The sequence below is a fragment of the Megascapheus bottae genome, chromosome 5 (genome assembly GCF_031878675.1).
Source record: "Megascapheus bottae isolate mThoBot1 chromosome 5, mThoBot2.hap1, whole genome shotgun sequence".
Classification (NCBI taxonomy): domain Eukaryota; kingdom Metazoa; phylum Chordata; class Mammalia; order Rodentia; family Geomyidae; genus Megascapheus; species Megascapheus bottae.
Window position 1 is genome coordinate 45,359,038 of NC_143513.1, and position 16,321 is coordinate 45,375,358.

General features: G+C 38.1%; 1 protein-coding gene and 1 pseudogene across 1 annotated transcript in view; one reads left to right on the forward strand and one right to left on the reverse strand.

Annotated features, from left to right (window-relative positions):
• Window positions 1–16,321, reverse strand: part of Dock4 (dedicator of cytokinesis 4) — a 440,321-nt gene that overhangs the window by 116,635 nt on the left and 307,365 nt on the right. The window contains exons 16-20 of the mRNA XM_090333045.1: window positions 15,787–15,893; window positions 9,357–9,513; window positions 3,734–3,831; window positions 3,224–3,307; window positions 2,957–3,057 (exon numbers count right to left, since the gene is read on the reverse strand). Coding sequence (XP_090189171.1) covers window positions 2,957–3,057; window positions 3,224–3,307; window positions 3,734–3,831; window positions 9,357–9,513; window positions 15,787–15,893 — 547 coding nt within the window. The remainder of the gene's footprint in view (window positions 1–2,956; window positions 3,058–3,223; window positions 3,308–3,733; window positions 3,832–9,356; window positions 9,514–15,786; window positions 15,894–16,321) is intronic.
• On the forward strand, window positions 9,604–10,069 carry LOC150063320 (macrophage migration inhibitory factor pseudogene; annotated as a pseudogene).

Consider the following 16,321-nt stretch of genomic DNA (forward strand, 5'->3'; position numbering starts at 1 on the left):
ACTCTGGGCAAGCAAGTGCCTGGAAGTAACACTGTCATTGTCAGTTTTGGACAATTGCTAACTGTGATTCTTTTTCCTTGATCATGTGAATAGCTGGATAGAACACTGTTTTAGTTATAGGCAGAATAGAGGCAGAGAGGGATGAAGGTAACACTCTAAGCCACATTCCCGTGGGTTATCAAGCCAAGTCTCTGGCCCAGGAGAAGAAACAAAATTATGACAAAATGTGCTTTTTGAAGGAATGCTTATAGAAGACTACACTGTTGTTCGTTGGTACTATGAAGAAATATTTTAAAATAAAAAACCACACAAGTCTTTCACATTGATATCTAGGCATTTTGAAGTTGGTCGGTCCTTCCTTCCTTCCTTCCCTCCCTCCTTCTTTCCTTCCTTCTTTCTTCCTGCCTTCCTTCCTTTCCCTGCTCTCTCTTTCTTCCTTTCCAGTGAAACAAATGTTTAGAGTTCAACAGCCAGATTCAGACAATCCCAACTTCTCTGCAGCATCCAAATCAACAGAATCAAGATCCAGTGGAACATAGGCCTTCGTCTCCCCCTCAGGGCTCATCAGAGTATTGACCTTGGCCACACAGATGCTACAATTTCTTCACAGCTATTTTGGTCTCTTGCTTGCTGGCCTTGACCTCCCCAATGAGCACAAACATATTGCCTTCGATCTTCCTCACCACAGACTCAATGGTCAGCAGGAACTGCTGGTACAGTGGTCACCTTGTTTCTCCCTGGGGCATTCTTCCAATAAGATTTTGGCCTCTAGAGGCAGGGTGTTTGGGGTTATTGAGAAATAGGTGATGTGGGTTCTTCTTTTCCTTGTGGCTGTAGATGCCTTTCACCACCACCTTCTGGCAGTTAAGGCATGTGTTTGGGCTTTTGAAAGGCAAGCAGCTTCCTTCATCTTTGGTGCTGTCTTGAGGAAAAGGGTTACATGGAAATTTTTGTCTTGGTCAAACAAGGGTATCGGTATGTATCAGGAGGTAGGAGCTTCCAGCAGGGTTATTTTTCAGATGATGATATGTCAGTGAGTTTCTGACCACCCATGGTTTAGAAATTGGTCTTGTTACGATAGATGATTATCCTGCCTTTCAGGTCAACATGAAATGTTGGAAATCATACTCTTGTATTCTAACTTCTAATGACAATTTTAGTAGAAAGCAATGACCTCCTTACACTAGGGCTCAAATTATTGGGTTGAGAGAGAGGGCCAGGTCTTATAAAATTCTTCATTCATTCAAATGTTGGAAGCAAAAATCTTAACATGCCATGGTTAAGAATACTGTAGTTAATCTCTTTCTTTTCTATATCACACATATGCAGGGATAAAAGGGTAAACAAAAAAGTGATTTCAAGCACTTTGAACTCATTTCATGAACAGATAACTATGTGTGCTCATGTCCATGGATGTCTAAGGTATAAAGTAGAAATGCTGGCAGAAGAGCAATGACCATATTCAATAAGTAGACAGAACTTCATGTGTATCACAGGGCTGTATTTAAGGAGGGCCAAAGACTGGAAAGATGCTATTTATAAGACAAAGATAGAAGCTGCTGCCTTTGGGTGATTATCAATACATCTGCCTGAAGCTTATCATTATTCATTTACTCTCAGCCCTCCCAACATAAACTGAGCTGGCAGGAACAAAGGGAGCTGTGAAAATATCAACTACCCTAAAAGAGGTGGGTTCTAGTGGCTAACTACTTGAGATCGGGAACACATCTTTATATTACAGCACTTGACATGTATGTAACAGGCACCTGGCAAATATTAATATTTGAATGAATGACATAAAATGGGTGTAAAGGCAATGATTGCTTCTCATCTGTATTTCTTCCTTCAGTAAAAATAAAAAAATCAAGGAGTATACTTTCAACCACTATGGAAAGCAGTATGGTGATTCTTCAAAAGACTAAACAAAAAACTCCCCTATGACCCAGCAATTCCATTCCTTAGCATTTACCCAAACGTCCAGAAATAAGGACATACTAAAGCCACTACCACAATGATGCTCATTGCAGCACTACTTACCATAGTAAAGATATGGAATAACTCAGATGCCCCTCGTAGATGATTGGATCAAGAAGATATGGCACTTATACATAATGCCATCAGAAAGAATGACATTGCCCCATTTGTAAGGAAATGGAAAGACTTGGAAAATATCATATTAAGTGAAGTAAGCCAGACCCAAAGGAACACAGGCTCAATGGTTTCCCTCATTTGTAATAATTAGTACACATCTAGGACTCTCCTAGAAGAGGATTACAATAGTGCAAAACCTAGGTACATAAGGTAATATAGCATGAGACTAAATGAAAGGATCTCTAGGATATGGAAACAAGAGCTTTATCTTGTGTTATTAATGTACTATGTTATTTCTCTTCTCTTTTTTTGCCTTTTGGTTAATCTCATATTGTTACTGTATCTGACTTTGTTACCTGATATATTGTATATACATTTATTTGTTTATTTGAAATAGGAAAGGGAAGGGGGGAAAACAAGATGAGGGGAGGGAAATGGGGATAAAAAGGAGAAGGGGTATCAATATGCGAGAAGTAATGCACCTACTACCTGGCAAATGTAACTGTAATCCCTCTATATATTACCCTGACAATAAAAAAAAATCAAGGAGTATGGTGATTAAATGAGGCCCTGGACAGAAATAACAAAATCATTCAACATTTTATATCCATGAATACCCAGTGATATAGAGATGAGAAGAAAAACTTCAGTTTTAGGAATAGACTGCTGGAAGTCCATTTCTTCTTTTAATCAAAATAAGTTCTAGCCATCAGACAAGGATGTGTGAGGTGGTAAGATATCATCGTGAGTGGTACTTCAGTGGCTAGGCTTCATTTCGTGCTATAATTTTCCTAAGCAGCTGCTTCAGCTTAGACAAGCTTAAAAGGAACCGCTTCTAAACCAATTACAAGATAAAGAACTTTACCTGTATGCCAGTGCCCCAGCAAAATGACTCTCAATGTAAGTGTCCATAACTGGCTTAAAATGATGAAATTTGCTATCTTGTAGCAAATTTATTATGTGAACCTAGGAAAGAAAATTGTGCTTATAAAACCAAATGCAAATCACAGGTATTTTTGTTGCTGTTGTTCTTTTAAGATAATTTCTTGCATTGTCAAGTGCATAAATCTCAAACAGCCTCTTGAAAGTCATCATTATGATATAATTAAGATTAATTATAATTTGAACTTACCAAAGAATCAAACACTTTAGACCCATATTTCTGGGAATTTTCATCTAAAATTCCAAATAAGGTATCCAATGTATCTTGCAGAAACTGTTTTTAAAAGAAAGGATAAATACATGAAGAAAATATTACCTCTCCTTCTCATATAATTGTTTTTCTGTTTTTTTAATTTTTAATTTTTTTTTGTGGGTCATGGAGCTTGAACTTGACCTGGGCGCTGTCCCTGAGCCCATCACCTCACGGCTACCACTCTAACCCTGGGCCTGGGCATTGTTCCAGAGCTCTTCAGCTAAAGGCCATCACCCTACCCTTGAGCCAAGCCCCACTTCTCATTTTCTAGAGATTAATTGGAGATAAGTCTTAGGTCTTTTTGTGTCCGGGCTGGCTCTGAACCTTGATTCTCAGATCTCAGTTTCCTGTGTAGCTAGGATTACAGGTGTGAGCCACCATACCCCAACATCATTTAATTGTTTTTTCATGATGAGTTTTCAAGAGGGTAATAAAATCATCCCATACCTTTACTATCTCGGAGCCATCTATTTCTTTTAGTTTAGAGAGACAGCCTGTGATCTTGTCTGGGTGGGTTCTCCACTTCAAGAGATCAAGCATGTCACCTTTTCAAACACAAAAGGAAGATGAATCACTGCTGTAGACAAGATCTCCCCACTTAAAAATGTTTTCTGGCAAAAGCAGATTTCTTAAACCTGTTGCTCAACACTGGTGACTCAAATTTCAGCTCTTGCAGACTTTCTAGCCCTCGCTACCACGGCATTCATTTTACTTTATTCTAATTATTTATTCCCTGCCAATACTCTTTAACTTATTTTTCAGTTCTCAGATTAGATTGTTGCTTCAACCAGGAATCTAACCTGACCATCCCCTCCACGTGCTTCAAAATAGGGAAGACTTATCCTGTTGCTTATTTTCCTATGATCTAACTTGGGAAACTCCAAGAAAAAATACAGGTGTGTTTTTTGTATACAAGAAAAAATACTCTACTCTCAGCACTAAGAAGAAAGTATGCAGCTGACAAATTATTCTTGAATAATTTCTTGCCTCTATCTGGTAAGATGTGAGTTTCATGAGAGCTGGCAATCTGCTCCATTCAAGTTTGGACTGCCAAGAATATGAACACTAGTCTGAAAACAGTAGGCTGAATAATTCCACCAAGCAAGTATGGTTTTCTTGATGGATAAGATGTCCTGAACACTGAAAAACTGAAAGGTTCCCCACACAATGCCAAACAGCCCAGTGAACTGGTGGATCATCTAGCAAGTCCTCAGATCTGTCAGTTTGTGGACTTTACAATATGGGATGCTTCATCCCACATTCTGGGCTAGCAAAGTACAACTCTTCAAATTCCCTTCTAAACTGGCATGGGGATCCTAGTCCAGTAGGGTCCTCTAAGAAACTCTTCAGCTGTGAAGCAAGTAAGTTCTGCCTTTATCTTTCTCAGGCAGAATTTGGCAAGCCTCAACAAGATTTACTCATTCACAAAGGAAATAGGTGATAACAAAGCCAACAGGCCACTGAAGGTGATGAGAATTATCAAGGTTAGGTATATGCAGGAATGCACAGGGCATTGGCATTTGGCAAGGCTGGCCTGAGTACTCAAGTAGCAGAGAGAGGGCAGACAGGATTTTCTGGCTAAAAAGTGAGAAATTCACTTCGAAGCTCTTATTTCAGGAGAAACTCAGAGACTTGCTGAGAAACAGAGACTAGCAAGGAAACAACCCATATTCCAACCCCTCAAAATCAATCAAGTACTTAAGATGAGAGGAAAAATATAAGATAAACAGAAGTAAGAAAAAGCCTACGAATCTCAAGGGGAAAGAGAAGAAATTATTCCCAGAGGATTTATGGTAAGAAATGAAGTGCAAGTTGTACATCCCTGATCTGAAAATTTAAAATCTGAAGTGCTCTAAAAAGCAGACTTTTGTAAGTGCTGGTAGGACACCTACTACAAGTGGAAAACTGCACATCTGACCTTACCAGATCAGTCACAACCAAAATGCAGGTGCCCTAAAAACATTACACAAAGTCCTCTCAGGTCATGTGTGTAAGATGGACATGAAATAAAATGAATTTCATATTTGGATCATTGACACCATTTCCAAGGTTTATTGTATGTGAAAATATTTCAAAGTTGAAATTCTTTACTATATTAACAATTTTGTGTCCCTGACATTTCAGATAAGTACTATTCACTCTGTATGAAATTGGGAGGTTTATGTACAACAAGCAGAAAGAAATAAAAGGATAATTCAGAATATGAAAATGAAGAAAATTTAAAATACCAATAAAAAGACATTTTATACTAAAAAACCCTAAAATACTTAGTATGTCATATCTATCACAGACAATGTGGGAACATGACCAAAGCCTTTTAAAAACTGATTAGTTATATTTAGAATATCAGATATTCCTACAGAGAAATCCAAGAGACAGAGACAGGGCTCTATTATTCTGCTTTTTCCTTTTCTCCTACTCCTTGCTTACTCTAACTTCTCTCCCTGCCATCCTTTCTTTCAAAACCCCTCAATGCATTTTCCCCATGTCATTTGCTCCTCATTTCCCACTCTATGCCCATTCCACTCCTTGCCTGGGCTTCTTCCTTTCTTCCTTTTAGTTGAAAAAGCATCAAGATGCTCAGGGCCCTGTCTACTGTGAGCAGTGAGGGGCAGGAAGAAGAGACTCTGATGACCACAAGGAAGCCAGAAAGCTGGAATAGGATCCTCCTGAGCTGGGCTACAAAACTGACAACAGAGGTCCAGATAATCTCATGTTTCCTGCAAGAAGGCTGATGAGTCTCAGGAATGTTCATAATGGAGTAAATGGAACATTAGAGCAGTTATGTTTGTCCGCGTGTGATTTGAGTATACAGAATGCAATTCACAGCATTGTCTCTAGTTCATTTCAATCATTTGAAGACAGGTTAGCTGCAAACACCGAATATTTTGTTGTTTCAAAATACTGAAATTATGAACTTTCTACATTCTATTTGAGGAGCATTTTTAAGTACATACTATGTCTCTATCTCTACCAAGAAGTATAAATTTTGACTCTTACTCTTCAGAAGTTTAAAATCTGTGATCTTGCACTAACAGATCTATCTACATAGTGTTTATCCTTGGTACATGTCCATGAGCAATATTGGATCATATTTTGATTATAGACAGAGACATTTTAGCAATCTATAGATGCAAATCTGCTCTAGGATACTGCTCCTAGAAACTGTATCACTTGCTACATGTCTGACTATAGCAGAAATTAGATTTGTGTATTTTCCAAGTCATACATACAATTTAATTCCAATTTGAAACTGGATTGCTTCTTCACAGAGATGGGTGTCTAGCATATACATTTCAGAAAGAAAAACTAACTTCCTTTTCCTTTTTCTATCCCATGGAACATACTATTCATTTTCTGATTCATTTTTAGCTCTCTCAAAGCTAGCTAACAGGGTTAATCAAAGTCAAAATGGTAATGAAGCATTTTTCAGTCTCCTAAAATGAGTCAGGCATTGCATGGAACCCTGATCCCCCCTTCCATATAATAAAGCACTTAACATAATGTCCTCATGAATAGTTTATTTCCCATATTTAAACAAGTATGTATTCTTATTCTATAAAGTAGCAACTTCTAATTTTCAGCATTTGATTCACTTTTTCGGGAGAATTAAATTATGTTCATAATTCTACCTAAAAATCTAAGTCCTATTATTAGAGAAAATTCAAAAACAACCCAGTTTTCAGTAGTGTGTGTGTGTGTGTGTGTGCATGTGTCCACATGTACACTGTACTTGAGCTTAAAGTCAGGGTCTGGGTTCTTATTTGGCTTTCTTATTTAAGTCTAGTTTTCTACTATTTGGACCAAACCTCCACTATGGCTTTGTTGATTAAAAACTCTGATTACAGGCATGAGCCATCAGTACACAGCTTAGGACCACGTATTTTGATGGTGTAGACCTATTGTTAAGGTTTACCTGTGTGGTAAAGAGAAAAACAGCTTCCAAACCCACACCCTATTTCCTAGAACCCGGAATATTCTTATCTTAAAGAGACTTTACAGACATAATTAAAGATCTGCTAATAGTAGACTACATTGGATTTCCCAGCTAAATATAACCAGATAGGCCCTTGAAAGATGGAAGAGGTCACAGTTAGGAGAGATTTGAAGATGTTATGCACATCTTTTGAAGACATAAAGAAAAAGCCAAGAACTAAGAAATGTAAGCATGTGAGCAAGAATTTAGCAAAGGTTTAACAACAAAAGAGATTTACCCCTAAAACTTCCATTAGGAATATAGTGTGGCTAACACCTTGATTTTAGTTTAGTGGAACTGAAATCCTGGTTTATACCTTTGATTTCCAGAACTATAAGGTAGTACATGTGTGTTGTTCTAAGTCAGTAAGTTTATGGTAATGGTTATGGCTGCATTCCTGAACTATTTTATTTGAAATATCCAGTTAAATGTGATTGTAAGCTCTATAAAGGTATATATCTAAGCCACACAGGATGAACAGAAATGTATTTTAAGGGAGTCAATAATAGGCTAATTTCATTATAGTTATAACCTCTATAAGGGAGTTAGGCACTGGTAGCCCATGCCTGTAATCCAAGCTACTTAAAAGGCTAAATTCTGGAGGATATAGGTTTGAAGCCTACTGGGGGAAAATTTTTGAAACGCTTACCTCCAGTTAAGCAGCAAAAATTGGGGTGAGAGGCATGGCTCAGTGGTAGAGTGCCAGCTGAGCAAGTCTGAGGTCCTAACTTCAAATCCTGGTACCACAAAAATAAATGACAGAGAGTAGAAGAGGGGGAGAGGGGAGGGGCAGAGTGGGAGAGAGAGAGATGAAGAAAGAAAGAAAGAAAGAAAGAAAGAAAGAAAGAAAGACAGACAGACACGAAGACACACAGCCATAATCTAACCTCCACAGGAGTTGAATAATTCCATTACAAATACTCAAGGTTTGGTAAATGCCTTATAATCATTTACTGAGTTCTGTCAATGAATATATTACACACACACACATATATAATATATATGTGTATATATTCACTAAGGCCATTAGTCACGGAGTAGATAAAGTCTAATGGAATTTACCATAGGTTGGTGTCCTATATAAGTATATTAGCATGATAAAAATAAAAGGAATTTTTAAAGTAGTAAAAAGCTATATTTTGTTTCTTTTCTTACATAACATTTCAAGGGAAGAACTATGCTTCCTTCTACTAATACTTTTCCATGACATCAAAACAGAGCTAATAACACATAAATGTTTAGGCTTAGGAGCTTTCAGTGAAATACAATACCTTATTATGAAGAGATTCTCCTCAACATAATGAATCTAGCTTATTAATATAGCATTTGGGACGCTAGCCAGAAGCCTTACATGTGACTATGAAAAACTCAAAAATGTTTAATTTACTTCTTTCATTACAGACAATGTTTTCAGAACAATTTGCCAAGGAAAAAAAGCTAGTTTTATTAATCATAACTTGCTAAATAATCACTGACATAAAAAGGAATGCTACAGCAGAAAAGCAATATCCATCTAATTAAACAAAAAACAGGCTTTATTCTAAAGCCTGCAATTAGCACAGTTTATGGAGCTATAAAACAAAAAATTGAGGTGATGGTACTTTTTAAATCATTCCCCTCTCCCATGCAGCTGGCTTTTAATGGTTTATTTGAGGAGTCGTGTGCTTGATTTCCAATATTAAGATAATGTTGAAGTTCTTGTGTGTGTTTGTAGGTTTTTGTTTTGTTTTGTTTTTGCCAGTCCTGGGGCTTGAACTCCCGTGTCCTTGGGCTTTCTCAAGGCTAGAGCTCTACCACTTGAGTCTCAGTACCATTTCTGGCTTTTTCTATGTATATGGTACCAAGGAATTGAACTGGGGTCTTCATGCATGCTAGGCCACACTCCTGGCCCAATTTTGAAATTCTTAAATTTCCCACCAGATCATTGGGTCACAACTGTTTGGCTTTCATTGGAAATTTTAAATGGGAAGATCATCACTTTTTCTGGTGTTGAGCTTTTAACTCTAACTTTAGTATTTACTGCATATGCTGACCAAAATTCACACAAGCATTCAAACACAAGAGCTTTTTAGATAAAACGGCATTATACATTACCATTTTGTGTGAGTTTTGTGGAACAGAGGAATGATGTTATCCAAAAAGACTCCTTTGTAGCCTTCATAGTTTGATTATTATTCCCAAGAAAAATGCCCTTGGAAAAGGGAAGTTTGAGGTAGCGGGTGGTATCCTGAAGGTTTGTATTTTCTTCACACTGTTAGAAAAAAATTTGTTTTAAAAAGGATAGAGGGGCCTTTGCTCCCACCGCACACTCGCTGCTCTTCCGCCGTCATGCCGATGTTCGATGTTCGTGGTGAACACCGAGGTGCCCCGCGCCTCGGTGCCGGACGGGCTCCTCTCCGAGCTCACCCAGCAGCTGGCTCAGGCCATGGGCAAGCCGGCGCAGTACATGGCCGTGCACGTGGTGCCGGACCAGCTCATGGCCTTCGGGGGCTCCAGCGAGCCCTGCGCGCTCTGCAGCTTGCACAGCATCGGCAAGATCGGAGACGCGCTGAACCGGACCTACAGCAAGCTTCTGCGCGGGCTGCTGGCCCAGCGTCTGCGCATCAGCCGGGACAGGATCTACATCAACTTCCACGACATGAAGGCGGCCTACGTGGGCTGGAATGGCTCCACCTTTGCCTGAGGACTGCGCCCGCTTGACTCTCCCGCACGGCCTCGCCCCGGCCCCTGATGTTAAGTGCTCACCCTTTCATAGCGACCTCCTTCTGGGTCAGGAGAAATAAACGGTTCAGAGACCAAAAAAAAAAAAAAAAAAAAAAGGATAGAGGGAAGACAGACCTTATAAAAATGATTAAACATAATTTCTATAACTATCATTTATTAATTTGGAAACATTCCAAATAGTATTAAAAACAGAATTTGGCTTTTTAAGTAAAATGTAAAAAAAAAAAAAGAAAAGAAAGCAAGCATAGAGTTTTGATTCATACCAGTCTGGATTTAAATCTTAGCTATTGTTGTTTTCAATCTAAATGACCATATTAAGTTATTAAACAAGTTGAGGTTTTTGAGGTCTTTCTCTAAAGCCTTCTTGTCAGAACTAGATAACATAAAGCCTTTAATACAGGCACTAAAACACTGGAAAAAAGCCAAAGAAATCATATTTGCAGGTTTTTAAAAAGATGCTTCAATTTCTTCAACATGTCACCTGAAACACTAAAAACTACCAATTAAAGAAATGGTATTTCAGATAATCTCATTGTGTGTGTGTGTGTGTGTGTGTGTGTGTGTGTGTGTGTGTGTGTGTGTGTGCGTGTATGTGTGTCCAGGAGTTTGTATGCTATCCCTAAGCTTTTTCTGCTCAAGGTTAGCATTCTACCACTTGAGCCACAGCTCCACTTCTAGCTTTTTAAATAGTTAAATGGCAACAAAAGTCTCATAAACTTGCATGCTGAGTCTACCTTCGAACTATGGATCCACGATCTCAGCCTCCAGAGTAGCTAGGATTACAGACGTAAGCCAAGGGCACTTGGTTTGATTAAGTATTTTTCATTCAAGGATGGCTGCATATTGCTCAAATCACCAGATTTCATGAGAAAATGAATACTCACATCATGGAAATAGTAACACCCAGATTACTTTTCACCAAAGCAAGCAAAGTAGGCACATGTGATCATCCATAATCATCGATTGTATATAATCTGCTCTTTTCAAACACATGGTTGTTTTATTTGGGTTTATTTATATTCTGCTTTAATAGTGTTAAATGTTAAATTAAAATTCTGAAAAATATTTTAACAGAAATAGAAAAGGTATAGCTTAGCTGATTTACAGGATATAGTTTATAGAAAATGCAAACTTTGTTCCTGTAAGTGTGTTCAAATATTCTCAATGCTACTGTCCAGGTAATAGGCAAGAGTTTAACAAATAGAATCCGTTTGGGATTTGAGATAATTTTGCGTGATCCACAAATATTTTTGTTTTAGAAATCCCTAGAAAAGATGTCTTTAGCAACTTGAGAAACACTTAGACTACTGTGAGATGTTTAGTAGACAATCTGTCCCATAACGTAAGTACCAATACAATTATAATAGCCTCTGTCATAAAGCAATTCTACATGTTATTTTATCACTTCAAGGTATTTTTGTATCCAAGCACCACTGTCCAGTTATTTACAGGCTTCCTCCACAAGAACTGGAGTTCCATTAGTCTGGTTTACTCCATCTGTTCACAGAAATTCTGCTCCTATAGATCTGTCCCTTAGTCTCTCCCTTCACTCAGCGAATTGCCCTTGGGCAGCCTCTTGGAATTCCTGCTTGATATGCTCAAGAAGCTCCATGGGACTGACAACTTTGAGTGAAGATGTCATGGCTATATCCTGTCTATAGGGGCACTGTGAATAATACAGTTAGCTGACATCCGAACCAGCCACTGCAGTCAGGTCCATTCCAACAGCCCTGGTTTACTTCACCTTTCTCCACTGGACTAAGATCTCAGCATCAGAGTCTGAGAGTTTAATATCTTCTTATAACTACACTCTACCACTGTTGCTCAAGAATAAAACAGAATAACTAATATGAACATACTGGGCACCAAAATTTATATTAAGAACTTGTACTACTGACACTGATGTGGGGGGATGGTATTTGTGTGTGTGAGGTATGAGAGGAAAAATAATATTGTTCAACTCAGTAGCATAAGTAATCTCTTGTTAAAGAACTTATAATCCTTCTCTGAAAATGTTTAAATAATTCTAAAGAAATCCTTCTAGCGTACATTTTATTGTTCTGAGTTAATTAGTGTTAGTATCAGGATGAAAACCAAAGTTGGTACTCATGACTACCACAGAACAGTCTCCCTTCATGGCTGTTTTAATCAACTTTTGAGTTTTGCTGTAACAAATCTATATCATTTTATTTGGTTTCTAGATGAATTGTGGTCAAGGGTAACCCTTCTACATATCACTATCACTCTGATAATAATTTTTTAAAAAAATGTGGTCAAGGAAGACAAAAACATTTACTTCTCTCCAGAAAGTATGTATGTGGAAGACAGCCTGTGAGAGGGCTCTGAGAAGAGGTAAGCCTATGAGTCTCACAGTGAAGTGGCCACTCTTTGTTCTGAAACTACACTGCAACCCAGGTACAGTGGAAGGAGGAGGAGGAGGTGATAGGAGTAGACAAGGCTGGCATGGGAGCTCAGGAACACAAGTAATGACCTAGAGATCATTTTTTTCCCTTCATTTGATGGCAAGGACTCAAGACATAGGGCTTAAGGGCTGTGAGAACAGAAACAGCATTGCAGAAGGTAGGTATGTTAGCAGGGGTAGATGACAGCAAAAGCTTCACTCAGCCTCCTCACAGGAAATGCACAGCTCCCTAGCAGAAGACAGGGAGTAAAAAAAATTAGTGCAACCATCTTCTGGAGTGGATTGCTGAAGACATTCTTCAGCCTGGAGCAAGAAGGTCTCTACTGTGAGATTCTGAACCAGAGGATGGATAGAGAAAACAAACCGGTATGAACAATCTCTTCCCTTAGTAGAAGGTTAAAAGTCTAAAAGCCACAGATAATGAGGCCGAAACATGTGGTTTGGAACTGCTGGTGATTGAATTGGAAATATCACATAAAACAGAGTCACAGCAGGGTGTTTTTATGTGTGCAATATGTATGACACCAGGGCGGCAGCCCCAAACTGCAGCTGTGAAGTTCTGCTGAGTGCAGTCAGGAGATGAGTTTTCAACACAGCAAAGTTCAGTTGAGCCCCCATACTGAGTGAGGTGGTAACATGCCATGCAGATCATGTTCATTCTAGGGGATTATCTGTACATCTATTGTTTTGACTTTGGCTAAATGAACATTCCAATGCCCAGTCCAATGGAGGCAACAAACAAGGCAATGTAAGTGTGAGAATAGAAGATAATGTCTTCAATAAAGAACTTATTCTTTTGTGGGAGACACAAACACAGCTAAAGTACAGATCCTGATAGTGTGGATGTACGATGGCAGATCAATGACAGAAGAATTAACTGAGCAATTTCTTTTGGAGAAACAAGGTCTCTTTAGGCAGCTGCTTGATCGGGGAAACAAAACTATGTCACTGTCATGCAGTAAAGGATAATTCTGTGTCTGCTTTGATAGGTCAGACTCTGTCCAAGTATAAAAATGAGAGAGAGATAGAAGACTAGTTATCTCTTTTACCATGCTTGGCTCAGAATCCAGATCTGATCAGACAGGCTTTTCCAGGCTCTAACACAAATATGAAAATGCAGATGTCACAACAGCAGAGTCACTATGTATCTTTGAGATTGCATAGCTTGTCATGGTCTAGTTTTTTTTTTTTCTCTTTAGCTTAAAATCTCTTGGTTATAGTAGTGAATGGTGCTAGGCTACATACTGACTTGAACGCCAACTTAGATATAAGACAAGTACTAGAGTCATCAGTTATAGACAGTCTTTGTACATATGTGAAACTTACTAAGATACATTATTGAGAGATCCTTATCTACAATTTGTTCAGAAAAAAATCTAGCACAAAACTTCTGGCACCATTAATCAAATTAAAGTCTTGTAATTTGTGGGCAGAACAGAATAAAAAAAAGATTACAGTAAGTTAGACAATCTAGTTGGTTCCAGTTAAAGAAAACTAGATGCAAACAGTGTTTGGAGGTAAAAGATCATCTTTTGTGGATTTTGCAGTGGGGCTACTCCATCCTAATATTAATATTTTATTGTACATTTATTAAATTCGTGCTATTTTTCCTTCAGTTTACAATTAGAAATGCAATACAGTTCCTATTTTAAGGGTCTTGTACATCTGATCTCTGAATTCATCTGGCAACCCCAATTATAAAAGGTATATGAGACAACTAGATATTGCTAGAGAAGGATGAAGGAAGGAAGGCTTTATAGAAAAGGGGCTATTCGAACTCAGTCACAGAAAATAAGGAGAAAAAGTCAGAAGGAGGCCTAGCCTATGCAAAGGCATTGAGATTTGAGTATGAGATTATAGATGCATGAAAATTAAATGCAATGTTGGACTGTGGGCTGGATCCTAGGACATAGAAATAACAGTACTGGGCAACTTATTTCAGATCCAAGTAATCTTTCTGATAACATTATTTTTTTCAAGATTAATTCTGATAATTGTGCTTATGTAAGAGATTACCCTAAGGAGACCTTGGGCAGAAGGTATATGCGTACTTTTATACCATTTCAATAAGTCTAAAATAAAGTAATTGTTTAAAAAAAGTACAAAGCCAGGCATGGCAGCTCACTCCTCGCTGTAATACTAGCTACTCAGGAGCCTGAGATCTGAGGATCACGGTTCAAGGCCAGCCCAGGCACAAATGGACCTGAGACTCTTATCTCCAATTAACATCTGAAAATGTGGGGCTTGGCTCAAGGGTAGAGTGGTAGCCATGAGCTGATGAGCTCAGAGACAGTGCCTAGGCTAGGATTCAAGCCCCATTGACTCCCCCCCCCCACAAAAAGTACAGACATGTGTAGGCAACTATATATGTGTGTGTGTGTGTGTGTGTGTAATTTAGTATACCTGAGTTTTTCAACATGAACAGCTTTGTGACTATCTGAGAGTCTTCTCCCAGGTATCTGGGCATGGTGGAACAAGCCTGCAAGCCTAGTCACTTGGTCAACTGAGACAGGAGGAGAGCAAGTTTGAGTGAGGCCTGGACAATTTAGCAAGAATCTGCCTCAAAATAAAAATTTTGAAAAGGGTTGAGGATGTAACTAAGAAGACAGAAATGAAAAAATAAAAAATAATAAACCTAATCCTTAGGTAATTTTGAAAGTTACCTCCAGCTTAGGTTTCCTGGATTCAAATATTATTGAAAAGGCAGAATGGTTGAATTATGAAGGCTGTGTGTTATGAACAAGAAAAGAGTGGAAGGAGGTGAGATTCGAAAGCTCAATTTTGGATATGCTAAGTGTTTCTGGAAGGAGCAAAACCTAGAATCATCAAAGAAAGTTTGCTTTTAGTTTATATTTCATTTTTACTAGTATTCTTTTAATAATAAGATAAATGCTACAAAGTGATCATCATCTGAATTTTCTTTCTGATGCCTACAACAAAATGCTTTGTGGCAAATGTTCTTATGACAAGTTGTCATGATAAAGTACAGACCAAGAAAAAAAAAGGAAAAGAAAAACAAAAAAAATCCCAGTAATGTTGAGGTGACTAAGTTGACTTGTAGTACAGAAATACATAAGAAATCATGAATTAAAAAGTTTTTTGTAAGGCTTATTAAATCCTATCATAGCAATGGAAAAGACTTGAAGACCAATATAAATTTTACGCAAATACCTATCCCTAAATTAACATGAAAAGATTAATCATCCTTAAAATATTATAGACTGTAAAAATGATACTTTTCTAAGAGTAACTCTATTCTTGCTAGCAGCACCACAAAAGAGTATTGTTTTCAATCATTTTCATTCATTTTTTCCAGTGTGAAAAGACAGTGAGTTAGTAACTGTCCCCTGCTTTCTACCAGCCTATGACTGATGGTACCTTATGCACGATGAGCTCGTGGGTGCCATCTGGAAGAGTTCGGCCATCTTCCTGCATTAGGGGCACAAAGGAGAACCCAAACAACTTCTTCTCTCCTTTCTCCTTTGCTGTTAAGAGAAAGAAGAGTCTGTTTACTGAGGCACATGCTTCCCTGTAAATGTCTAGAAACCTGAACACTAAAAAAGTCATCCCTCTTCAGGACAAATCAGATACTTCTCACAGTGAGGAGTGGCTTTTATAATATGACATCACCCAAGGTGCCAAATACCTAGTTTGTAAGTTAATTTTTTTTTTTTTTGTCTAATTTCTTCATGGAATTCATTAACTAAAATCAGATTAAAAAAAAAAAAACAACCCCATGGATATCCTGTTTCTTCTTGCACCTTAACCCTAACCTGGGGATTATTATGTTTATTTTCTTAAAAGATAAATAAAACAGGGCTGAGAGCATGGTCTCGTGCTAGAGTGCTTGCCTAGCATGCATGGAGACCCGGGTTTGATTCCTCGGAACCACACACATAGAAAAAGCCAGAAG